Source organism: Lasioglossum baleicum, chromosome 17, assembly GCF_051020765.1.
Source record: "Lasioglossum baleicum chromosome 17, iyLasBale1, whole genome shotgun sequence".
Taxonomy (NCBI): Eukaryota; Metazoa; Arthropoda; class Insecta; order Hymenoptera; family Halictidae; genus Lasioglossum; species Lasioglossum baleicum.
The window spans coordinates 6940269-6953096 of NC_134945.1; the positions used below are offsets into that span (position 1 = coordinate 6940269).

The 12828-nt window shown below is 36.4% G+C and overlaps 1 protein-coding gene across 4 annotated transcripts in view; it reads left to right on the plus strand.

Moving 5' to 3' along the window:
* Positions 1–12828, plus strand: part of Sona (sol narae metalloprotease) — a 63958-nt gene that overhangs the window by 41347 nt on the left and 9783 nt on the right. For 3 of the 4 annotated variants that reach the window (XM_076442097.1, XM_076442100.1, XM_076442098.1), the window contains exons 4-11: positions 1148–1208; positions 1650–1855; positions 3035–3124; positions 6109–6310; positions 6405–6534; positions 7247–7376; positions 7478–7620; positions 10544–10599. In XM_076442097.1, coding sequence (XP_076298212.1) covers positions 1148–1208; positions 1650–1855; positions 3035–3124; positions 6109–6310; positions 6405–6534; positions 7247–7376; positions 7478–7620; positions 10544–10599 — 1018 coding nt within the window. Of the gene's footprint in view, positions 1–1147; positions 1209–1649; positions 1856–3034; positions 3125–6108; positions 6311–6404; positions 6535–7246; positions 7377–7477; positions 7621–7842; positions 7896–10543; positions 10600–12828 lie in introns of all 4 variants that reach the window. The other variant, XM_076442099.1, reaches the window with a different exon arrangement.

Below are 12828 nucleotides of genomic sequence, written 5' to 3' on the forward strand. Positions count from 1 at the left end.
GGAAGGAAGTACCGCTATTTCAACCTATATTATGAGATAGCTATTTTCTGAACGCTTTTACTTCCAGATCTTGGTGTGTGGGGTCTTCATGAAATTTAAAATTCAGGGGAAATTTCAAATTGAAAATAAATTAGTAAATTTATTGCGAGTTTAAAAATAAAATTTTAAAACGACAATACATAAATTTTAATTGTAAGTCTCCTTAAACCTCCTACTAACAGGTTTACGTAAAAAATGTGTAGCACCTTTTTTATAGAGCTTTTCATGAGCTTCATTTTTTTGTTTGAAACTTTATTCTCTAAAATCAATATTTTCGAAGTAAGAACTGTCAAAACTTTGAAAGGGTTAATTTGACCCCCGCCGAGTTATTTTGGGTCATAAAAGCCAAAATAATAGGTTTACGTAGAAAATGTATAGAACCTTGTTTGTAGATCTTTTTATGAGCTTTATTTTTTGTTTGAAACTTTTCTCTCTGAAATCGATATTTTCGAAAATATTTAGTAAGAACTGTCAAAACTTTGAATGGGGCTGGGGGCAAACGAGGCTTTGACAACCAAAATAATAGGTTTACGTAAAAAATGTATATAACCTTTCTTATAGAGCTTTTCATGAGCTTCATTTTTTGTTTGAAACTTTTTTCTCTAAAATCGATATTTTCGAAAATATTTAGTAAGAACTGGCAAAACTTTGAATGGGGCTGGGGGCAAACGAGGCTTTGACAACCAAAATAATAGGTTTACGTGAAAAATGTATATAACCTTTCTTATAGAGCTTTTTATGAGCTCCATTTTTTGTTTGAAACTTTTTTCTCTAAAATCAGTATTTCCGAAAATATTTAGCAAAAACGGTCAAAACTTTGGAGGGGGCTGGGGGCAAACGAGGCTTTGTCGCCAAAAATCTTTTTAGGGACTTTCTTCTCTAATCAAGAATAAGCTTTAGTATACACAGAGTTAGTATATGTATTATATTCTTCTTTTATAAAACCCGATAAGCACCCACAACACCCCACAAGCGCAGAAAAGTTGTGCTATTAAAAGTTATACTAGACTGGCTTCGTGTTATACAAATATTAACTTTTTTGCTTACCGACAAATGAGTGTTCATACTGAAATGTGAGAGCTTACGGTGAATTTCTTGTCTGTTGCAGATTCACGAGCATATGACAAGGGAAGAGATGTTATCGGTGTTTCACACGGGACACGAGTCTGGTAATTACCGCGAACAAAAATAGTATCTAGCAGTGTTACACCATTTGAAAATTTAATTTATCGACACTGGAACAAAGCAATTAATATTTAATACATATTGCAATAATATTTTCATTTATCTGTTGGTAACAGTATTGCAGTTAATGACAGTTGATAACTATACTTATCTGTTAATAATTATATTTAATCGTATGTGATCATTAGACATTTATGCAATTTTCAATTTTTCTGTAGACGAGTTTTAAGAAGGCGAAATAAAATTGAAAATCTGAAGTCAATTCAAATCGTACTAAATTATGTCACATTTTATAGCCTAGCTTTTTTTTTAAATTCTCAAAAGCCATAATTGCACAAAGAATCGCAGTGATTATAATTGTTCGGCTTTTATCAATTTTAAACAGAAATTTTCCTTTACAAGATATGCTACATTTCACATTTCAGTACCAGCATACGAAGTTGTGCCTGTCTTACACTCAGCGCACAAAAGAAATACAGAGAAGCCGGAGATACACCTAAAAGCCTTCGGAAAGGACATAGGGTTGTCGCTGAAACTCACGGAAGGGTTGGTGCCAGCGAACTTGCCTATGTGGACTGTCACAAGAAATACGTCGCAACCTGACGGTCTCCACTACGAGAAAGTGACTGCTGTAAGTACTTACATGAAATTAGATATTCTCCGACCGATAAAACATCGTTTATACATGGAACCACAAAAGTATTTTGCGCTCGTACGCCAAAACTATTGATTTTACAAAAAAATTGTTATTACATAAATTGTAGGAAATTTCCTCTAGTTTAATTTTGTATATGAATGTTTGTATCGTAAAATGAGTCGTAAAGGAGATATTGTCAAAAAACTGCTATTAGGCGCTACTTTTCCAATATAGCGGCGTTCGTACGGCAAATCTATTGATTTTACAAAAATAATTGTTATCACATAAATTGTAGGAAATTTCCTCTGGTTTAATTTTGTATAGAAATGTTTCTATCGTAAAATGAGTCGGAGAGGAGATATTGTCAAAAAACTGCTATTAGGCGCCATTTTTCCAAATTGGCGACGCTCGTACGCCAAAACTATTGATTGTACAAAAAAATTGTTATTACATAAATTGTAGGAAATTTCCTCTAGTTTAATTTTGTATATGAATGTTTGTATCGTAAAATGAGTCGTAAAGGAGATATTGTCAAAAAACTGCTATTAGGCGCTACTTTTCCAATATAGCGGCGTTCGTACGGCAAATCTATTGATTTTACAAAAATAATTGTTATCACATAAATTGTAGGAAATTTCCTCTGGTTTAATTTTGTATAGAAATGTTTCTATCGTAAAATGAGTCGGAAAGGAGATATTGTCAAAAAACTGCTATTAGGCGCCATTTTCCCAAATTGGAGACGCTCGTACGCCAAAACTATTGATTGTACAAAAAAATTGTTATTACATAAATTGTAGGAAATTTCCTCTAGTTCAATTTTGTATATAAATGTTTTTATCGTAAAATGAGTCGGAAAGGAGATATTGTCAAAAAACTGCTATTAGGCGCCATTCTCCCAAATTGGAGACGCTCGTACGCCAAAACTATTGATTGTACAAAAAAATTGTTATTACATAAATTGTAGGAAATTTCCTCTAGTTCAATTTTGTATATAAATGTTTTTATCGTAAAATGAGTCGGAAAGGAGATATTGTCAAAAAACTGCTCAAATGGCCGTACTACTGTTAGGGTTGAAATAGAGGAAAAGGTGTTCACATTCACAGACCGAGGATTGCATAAATCGTGCTTACGGTCTGCGCCGAACGTTTATTATAACGGTTGCTTCTGTTCCAGGCCGACACAGATATCGGTGACATCTATCAAGACACGACGAATATGGCGTCCATTCTTCTGCATCGGGACGCGAATGGGAAAGTGCTCGTTGTAAGAAACCATTCTTTTTTTAATGTCCCTTTCGTCATTCCGCTATTATTGCGACTCGTCTTTCGTCAACCTCCGCGACTTACTTAAGCCCTCTATTATGATTATCGTAATACCACGGTTCCTCGTAAAACATGCGTAAGTAAGAAGCAATTAGCTGGCCTGGGGTTAGGCCAAACCGATTGTTTGTTGATCAACGGCTCACGGAGGAGTATGATTCGGAGTATGTGTTAAGGAAACGTGGCTCGTCACGCACGACTCGTCATCGCGGCTACGAAACTTGACGTCCACCGATGCCCAATCAAACGGCTTTGCGTAAATTCGCGAGGATATACCTCTAATACCACTTGACGGACTATTAAAAGAGTTCCAGTCACTACACACTTGAAACCAAAGATGTGCATAGTTATTGCATAGTAACAATACCTTTAAAGGGTGTAAAATCATAGTTTTTGCCATTTATTTCCGTAAATAATGGCAATTTTGAAAAACACTTCAAATAAAAGTTGTAGGTCTCACCGAAATACAGATTTTATGTCGTATTGATTTTTGTCATAAAGACAATAGTTTTTGAGAAAAACAATATTAAATTTTATTTTCAAAGAGGAAATCATGAAAAGACCACAAAATCATAGTTTTTGCTATTTATTTCCGTAAATAATGGCAATTTTGAAAAACACTTCAAATAAAAGTTGTAAGTCTCATCGAAATGCACATTTTATGTGGTATTGATTTTTGTCATAAAGACGATAGTTTTTGAGAAAAATAATATTAAATTTTATTTTCATAGCGGAAATCATGAAAAAATCATAGTTTTTGCTATTTATTTCCGTAAATAATGGCAATTTTGAAAAACACTTCAAATAAAAGTTGTAGGTCTCACCGAAATGCACATTTTGTGTCGTATTGATTTTTGTCATAAAGACAACAGTTTTCGAGAAAAACTATATTAAATGTCCAAAACTCCACATAAATCATCCAACACGAATCGAGTTTTATTGTTAATTTTATTAGTTAATACAGTAATCTTCGCCCACGAAGATTACGTCAATATAGTTTAGCGCTCCACGCTTTTATTTATAGTCACTAATGTGTCTAAAAAAATTATTTTCTCCTTTTTAGCGCATTTTAATATAAGGGTGGTTTTTAAAAAGTCTTTGTTTATAAAATTCGACATAATTAGAACTGTATGTAGTGATAAGAAACCAGTAGTTACTGTACATGATGAATCTGTCAATAGTGTTTGAGCAATCCGACGACTTGCGGTTAATGGTGGCTTTGGCAATACCGCCAATGTTCTTTATGACTTCGCGAGAGATCGAACTTCCTAAGTGAAATTGAGTTTCAGTTGGTTGGATGTGCAATCACCGAAAACAGCAGCCTTCTTCTCGAAATTAGCGACCGTTCAGGAAGGTAGAACCGATATGGGAAATTTTATTACGCTTTTTTCTTCCTTCACGCGCAATCTCTTCGCAATGCGATTCGTGTAAACCGCGAACGAATTGCAGCATTCGGATAGAAATGTCGACACGATCACGATTCCGATTTGGAGGCTTTCTTTCTTATGTTGTTAGTCAACAGATTTACTCGATTCCCAGTCAATGGTGCGGTGTACTTCCGAAAACATCTCCGAATGTGATAGCGAAAACCATAAAAATCAGTTTTTTTTATTTACCTCCGTAAATAATGGGAATTTTGAAAAATACTTCAGATAAAAGTTGTGGGTCTCATCGAAACACACATTTCATGTCCTATTGATTTTTATCATAAAGATAATGCTTTCTGAGAAAAATGATAGGTAATTAATATCGTAATATAATTTAATATCGTTTTTCTCAAAAACTACTGTCTTTATGACAAAAATTAATACAACATAAAATGTGTATTTTGATAAGGTCTACATCTTTTATCTCAAGTATTTTTCAAAATTACCATTATTTACGGAAATAAATGGAAAAAACTATGATTTTCATGATTTCCGCTATGAAAATAAAATTTAATATTGTTTTTCTCAAAAACTGTTGTCTTTATGACAAAAATCAATACGACATAAAATGTGTATTTCGGTGAGACCTACAACTTTTATTTGAAGTGTTTTTCAAAATTGCCATTATTTACGGAAATAAATGGAAAAAACTATGATTTTGTGGTTTTTTCATGATCTCCGCTATGAAAATAAAATTTAAAATGATAGAATCGATTGTTGGAGGACAGTTTAATTTTCGAAAGTAACAAAATTGCTACAGACGAAGACAAATACCGTAGGTTGGTTACATAAGACCGTAAAAACGTTGTTCCACGCGACCCCGCGTGCCCTGACCTTTCGCTTTCACTCTCCCTCCCTCGCTTTGACCATTACACCTCCCCAACCGCAGATGAAACGACTTGATCGTGCGACGATCAAGAAGTATCAACGATCGGATTATTACGGCAATTTAAACTATTTCCTAGTGAACGTGAAATGTGCTCTTCCATAAATGGAGCAGGAAATCTCATTTTGCTCATGATGTATGATAATATTAGACAGCGGATCTTTATACACAATATAAATGTTGTACTTGAAATGCAACAATTTTCTTAGTATGTTTAATAGGTTGGAAATAATATAACAGTATTTAAAAATTTTTCTAATGTTTTCACTGTTTCAAATTGCCGCTACTCATTTTTGCATAAATGCATCAAATCCGGTGTCTCATGATAATAGAATAGGGTAGACTTCATTAATTTCAAGGTACAACAGCTAAGAATACAATAGTATTTTTTAATTTTTTGAACATTTGTACTGTTATTTATTTCATATAATAATAATAATAATAGTACTGGCAATGATAATAATGATAATAATGATAATAATATGATAATAATGTGATAATAATATGATAATAATGTGATAATAATGTGATAATAATGTGATAATATTAATAATAATATGATTATAATAATATGATAAATATTTAAAATTCTTGTTTCAAAATATTTTTTGGCAGGATGGCAACATCGGCTCGGAAATGGTGATCAGACCACTGCCAGATCGAGTACTGCAGGAAGTAGTGAATAGGATACCGACTCTCCACAGCGACGAGTTGTTACCGAACGTAACACGAAGTAAAGAAAAGCTACAGCACACCAGTCATCACGTGGTTTACAAGAAAGCACCTAGACCCAAATACGACGAATACAGCGATTTTAGTAAGTACCCGTATCTCTTCTTTATCATTTTATCATACCGAAAAAGCACAATTCTTCCAAGAACATTGCTCTTATAATTGAAGATCTATTTCAGCGCTGATGGAACCCGACCATTTAGCTAAAAGGTACAGATCGAAACGATCGATCCTCAATAGATCAAGGAGAGAAGCGCCTTACGTAATTTATCCGGAAATCCTTTGTATTGTGGATTACGATGGATACAGGTGAGACACTTAACAGTGAACAAAATTAAAAGTATTTAGCAATACGTTGTTTTCAACTCCCTGTAAGAGTCCTGTAAACCTTGTGTTAAATATCAGACAATTACATAAGTTCGTGCCCGATCTGAAACTAAAATTCAATGGTTAAATTTTAAAGAATTCATTAATCAATTATATGTAGTCACCATTTTTTTCTACAATTAGATTTGTAATCCAGTAGATTTGTATCCGGGGAACCTGCAGATCAAAGTTTCAATCCTGTAGGATGATTGGTTCGGGAGTTATGCTTGCTTAAAGTTGAGCAATTTCCAGTGTTTTTGACCGGTAAGGGCGCCGCCATATTGTTTTGTAGTGACGGTCGTGCGCCGCTTACCGAGTTGGTCGCGAAAGCGGCTCGCAATCGTCACTACAAACCAATATGGCGGCGTCCTTACCAGTCAAAAACAGTGAAAATTGCTCAACTTTAAACAAGCATAACTTCTGAACCAATCATGCTACAGGGTCGAAGCTTCTGTAGATGTTTGTAGATAGACTTTTGTAGATAAAAAAGAAAAAGCAAAAAGAACATATATAATTCTGAGAAAATCAAATTAATTGACAAGACTTGACAATTACTTCACAAGACCTAGTGCTACTCGGCTTCGTTAAATAAACGTACAGTAAATTACAATAACACATTCATAAAAAATACTGTAAACTGTACATTATTTTACAGGTTACATGGCGGCGATAACGTACAAATCAAAAGGTACTTCGTGTCCTTCTGGAACGGGGTAGACCTAAGGTACAAGCTGTTGAAGGGGCCAAAGATTCGTATCAGTATCGCAGGAATAATAATCTCTCGAGTAACGTATAATTTGCTAAACTGAATATATCGAAATATACAAAGTACCTTGGATGTGTCTCGATATACGGGTACCTCGACATTTCACAAAATATCTTTTAGGGAAGGGATGCCACACCGTATTTGGAAAGGAATCGCGTCGGACGAGACGCCATTGATTCAGCGGCTGCGCTGACCGACATGGGCAAATATCTTTTCCGGGAGAGAAGACTTCCGGTTTACGATATCGCTGTCGCCGTTACGAAGTAAGAGTTTCCAGTTCAATTATCTACGCAATCTAAGAACAACGATGGTCCTGATTCAAAAAAAAGAACAACAACTTCGTACTTGCCAACTTTCAAGTCTTTCTTTCAACGAATATAATTGAGAACGGAGCATGAATACATTCTATGGCCCTCTACATTATGTTATACAGTCGACGAGTGTCCGGTGATTTCATACTGTTTGATTTTTATTTCGCAAAACAGGTATGATATGTGCCGTCGTAGGAAAGGCGGCCGCTGCACTAAGGGAACTGCCGGTATGGTTTATTACATAGCGCTCAAGCTTTCTTTTTCAACTTATTACGATATTATCTTTCTCCTTTTTTTAATATTATGTTCACCGTCAGCATTGTACAGTATTTATACTAGACTTAATATGTAGTTGTTGGCTTTGAAGGTGCTGCGACGGCAAATGTTGATGGGCGTGGGACTTGTAGGGGGCCGAATGATTCGAAAGACATTCACGTGCGAACTGTTTGAAATTTGGAATCTTAATAATTATACGTTTAGCAACAAATTTTATCTTAACGATTCCCGAATAACTGGAGGGGATCGCTTGAATATTAAGCTTAGCATCTTTAATTAACCCTTTCACTACAATGGACGAGATATGTATCTCGCTGATGTCGAAAGAAAAAGGTAAACTGTACTTCACTGACCTCAAAATTTTTGCATTTCTGCTATTAATTATTTAGATTTGTACCTGGAGAACCTGCAGATCGAAGTTTCGAATCTGTAGGATCAATGGTTCAGGAGTTATGGTTGCTTAAAGTTGAGAAATTCGCAGTCTTTTGACTTTCGACAGGTTAGCGCGCCGCCATGTTGGTTTGTAGTGCTGCCATCTAGCGGTTCTGCTCGGTAAGCGGCGCGCGATCGTCACTACGAACCATTATGGCGGCGCCCTTACCTGTCAAAAACACTCCAAATTGCTCAACTTTAAGCAACCATAACTCCTGAACCATTGATGCTACAGGATCGAAACTTCGATCTGCAGGTTCTCCAGGGACAAATCTAAATGATTTATAGGAGAAAGGCACAAATTTTGAGTCCGGTAAAGCAAAGTTTACCCGAGACACCGTTTCACATCGAACAAGTTCATTTTCGAACACGTATTTATTAAGATTTGTTGTTTTATATTATTGTTAAGTATTAAAAGTATCGTTGCCGTAAATTCATGAAAAGATATTCACGAAAGCATGATCTTTCGATACTTTCGATTCACCAGCCCCCTCAACATACATAGTGCCGAGTGCTACAGTTGTCATTGTATACGAAACTAATTAGTCCAGTCAATGAATGCTCATAGGAGGGGTGTAGAGGGAAATGGAAGGGCCACAATTTTTAACTTTGGGACTTTGTAATAAACGAACTAAAAGTTCCTACTCCTTGGCGGTGAGCGGGGTACAGGGGGCACGTAGAAAGTCCCCTTTTTCGATTTTCCTCTTATATCACGGAAACTATGTGTCCTAGCGATAAGACCTTCGTATACAAAATTGAAGCTGACAAAATGTGCCATAAGATTGATTCCATTCAGTTTTACGCTATCTCGCATAGTTTCCGAGATATTCGCGCTCAAAGTTCACAAATTGCCTTATTTGACTAGCTAACTCTTCAGCACAATTAGTGAACTTTGAGCGCGGATATCTCGGAAACTATGCGTCCTATCGTTAAGACTATTCTATACAAAATTAAAGCTGACAAAATGTGCCACAAGATTGGTTCTATTCAGTTTTTCGCTATCTCGCGTAGTTTCCGAGATATCCGCGCTCAAAGTTCACTAATTGTGAAAAAGTAGCTAATAACTCTTCAGCACAATTAGTGAACTTTGAGCGTGGATATCTCGGAAACTATACGAGATAGCGAAAAACTGGACTGAAGCAATCTTGTGGCACATTTTGTCAGCTTTAATTTCGTATGGAATGGTCTCATCGCTAGGACGCGTAGTTTCCGAGATATAAGCGGAAAACCGAAAAAGAGGACTTTTAGTATGTTTACCTCCTTACTAGTCCAGACAAAGACCCAAAGTTAAAAATTGTGTTCCTACCATTTCCCTCTACAACTTTTCATTGACTGGACTAAGTCGCCTCTAAATACGTAGAAGAAGGGCTTATTGCGTACAATGTATACTCAGTTGCAATTAGTAGTAACCCAAATCAAATAAACCAGGTAATGGTAAACTAATACACTATAATCAGGTACAGTCGTGATGATGTCGAGAACCGAGATCTTTGTTCGTAACACAGACAACTCGAAAGTGTTTAAGAACCAATCCACGTGTACACGATAACAAATCGCACATATTCAAAATCTTGTAAAATCGAATTGTGATCATTCGATCCTCATTCCATGTACATACACTTACACCGTTTCTAACTTTTCTCTCGTTGCAAGAGGATAATCTGCACACAACCACCACGAACTACGGGAATCACGAATTATTCGCGCAGGAGACGCCATATTCGATTACTAATTGACAACCCAACGTACGGTTCACGTCCAAACGTCCTACGTCCATTCTGCGTACGTTTTAGGGACGTACGTTTCAGATCCAGTTCACGTCCAAACGTCCTACGTCCATTCTGCGTACGTTTTAGGGACGTACGTGGCTATTTGTGGCTACTTGGGGCACACGCGTGCTATGTCCGCTTTCTTGCAATTCCTTGCTGTGTCACCTTTTGCGCGCCCGTGGCTGAACCAAGGGGATGAAACTTTCTACGCAATTACACCGTCAACGGCATTATATTTTTGTACTTGTTTTATTACTGAATCACGCAAAGGGACCTGCCGTACACGTGTGTGTGTGTGTACGAGCGGCGCGTCCCCATCGATAGTCCTGTGACGTGGTCAGAATCAAGCAGATTGTGAATCTACATGATAAAGTGGAACTTTTGTTGTTGCATTGCAGATTAGATATGTGCAGGAGGCAATACGCGAATGACGTGTGCAATAGAGGAACCGCAGGTACGTTTTCTCCGGGATTAAAGTAAACAAAATGTCAGATTACCGAGTGATTATTATATGAGCCCCTAAATGTGTGTGCACAGCTCTCTGTAAAGGTTTCCTCCTACTCTCAAATACTTCTTCATTACAATCTCACGACCAAACACTCTGCAAAAGTATCCTGAAGGTCGTTATGGATTAGGTTCTTGACCCCTTGTTACAGTAAAGTCGCGATTCTTGTCGAACAGCCTGTGTTCTGCACGGACAACTATTAGTCCAGTCAATGAGAGAATGCTCATAACGGGGGGTCGAGAGTGAAATGGAAGGAACACAATTTTTAACTTTGGGTCTTTGTTTGGACTAGTAACGAGGTAAACATACTAAAAGTTCCATTTTTCGGTTTTCCGCTTATATCTCGGAAACTATGCGTCCTAGCGATAAGACTATTCTATACAAAATTAAAGCTGACAAAATATGCCATAAGATTGACTCTATTCAGTTTTTCGCTATCTCGCATAGTTTCCGAGATATCCGCGCTCAATGTTCAAGTTTTTGCCTTATTTGACTAGCTAACTCTTCAGCACAATTAGTGAACTTTGAGCGCGGATATCTCGGAAACTATGCGAGATAGCGAAAAACTGAATAGAACCAATCTTATGGCTCGTTTCATCAGCTTTAATTTTGTATAGAATGGTCTCACCGCTAGGACGCATAGTTTACGAGATATAAGCGGAAAACCGAAAAGGGGACTTTTAGTATGTTTACCTCGTTACTAGTCCAAACAAAGTCCCAAAATAATGAAAAATAAATTGGCCAATTGACAAATATCGCGACTTTACTGTATTGATTTGGATCAGAAGTAACTCCGACATAGGCCTAGAACTCGCTGGAGTCTGATGGTTAATTAAATAGAGAGAGAGAGATAAACATATTTTAAGAGCCTGATAAGAATATTCAATGTTTGATAGAGTTCTACAATCAATACCTAAAGCAACATGAAAAATTATGCTGCCTTAAGCTGAACATGAACGATTCTACTAGCTTGCCACTCGCATCTATGAATGTCACCTATTTTAGTCTGGGGTTTCCAGTTTTTCTCTGATCTGTGTCTCGCCCTGATTCTCACACTGAACATATGGACGAAAACGAATGAATCGCATATTTGATCTATCAAAACTCCTCTTCGACTTCGAAACTTTGCTCTATTTTAAATCTTCTCTATTTCCCTCCATTGCACGGGGGCTATGGTTTCCTAGTGTCGGACCTGGGCATAAGATACTTACAGTGACAATTAATAATGGGCGAAGTTTCCGTTTACGTCCATCCTCGGAATTGGATGAAATTTTGGGAATAGGCTCTTTTTTTTACTAAAATGATGATTGTCAGGATTTTTGGCGACTCGAAAAAAAAATTTTGTCAGTCCCTACCTTACCGACAAATTTTTTTTACTATTTTCATGTCACTCTAGACATTGACAGATGATCCATTTTTGCAATTAATTAAAGATATTAAATATGTACATTCTGGAAATTATATAAAATGTTTTCAAAATTCCAATTGTTAAACCAATTAATTGAATAGATATTCATTAAATGGGAAGATTATGCGATCGGAATTAGTTAGGCCTAGGTGGTAGGTGGGCGGATATTTTCGTCCACGCATACGAAAATCCAGGAGTGCTGTCGGTAGGGTAGGGAGTGACATTGAAATGGTAAAAAAAAATTTTTCGAGCCGCCAAAAATCCTTCTGGCAATCATCATTTTAGTGAAAAAAGAACCTATTCCCAAAATTTCGTCCAATTCTGAGCACGGACGTAAACGGAAGCACAGCCTAAATTAATTCTGCTCATTCTGTGTTTCTTTCAGTAAATAATTAACTGCCCTTGACTGTGTCGAATTAGTCTGAGAATGTCTGAAAAATATTCCTTTATCACTTCCACTTTCTCTTTCTCTTCGTTCTGTTCTAAATCACTCATGCCTTTTTCGTTTCCTTGCCTGCAATATTTCTAAGGATCGTTTCTGGTAAGTGTTCAAACGAACGTAACTGGAAGATATGAAATAGAGGAACAGAAATGTATAATTCTTATATCGCGAATGTTAGAAAATGAAAAAAAAAAATAAAATTACCAATTCTGTGGGTAGATTACATGAATGACAGTTATAACTGTTTCGATTGCTTCGACTAATCATTCGACATAAATTAACATCAGATATGCATGCTGCCTGTTGAACAGTTATTCTTATGTGACTT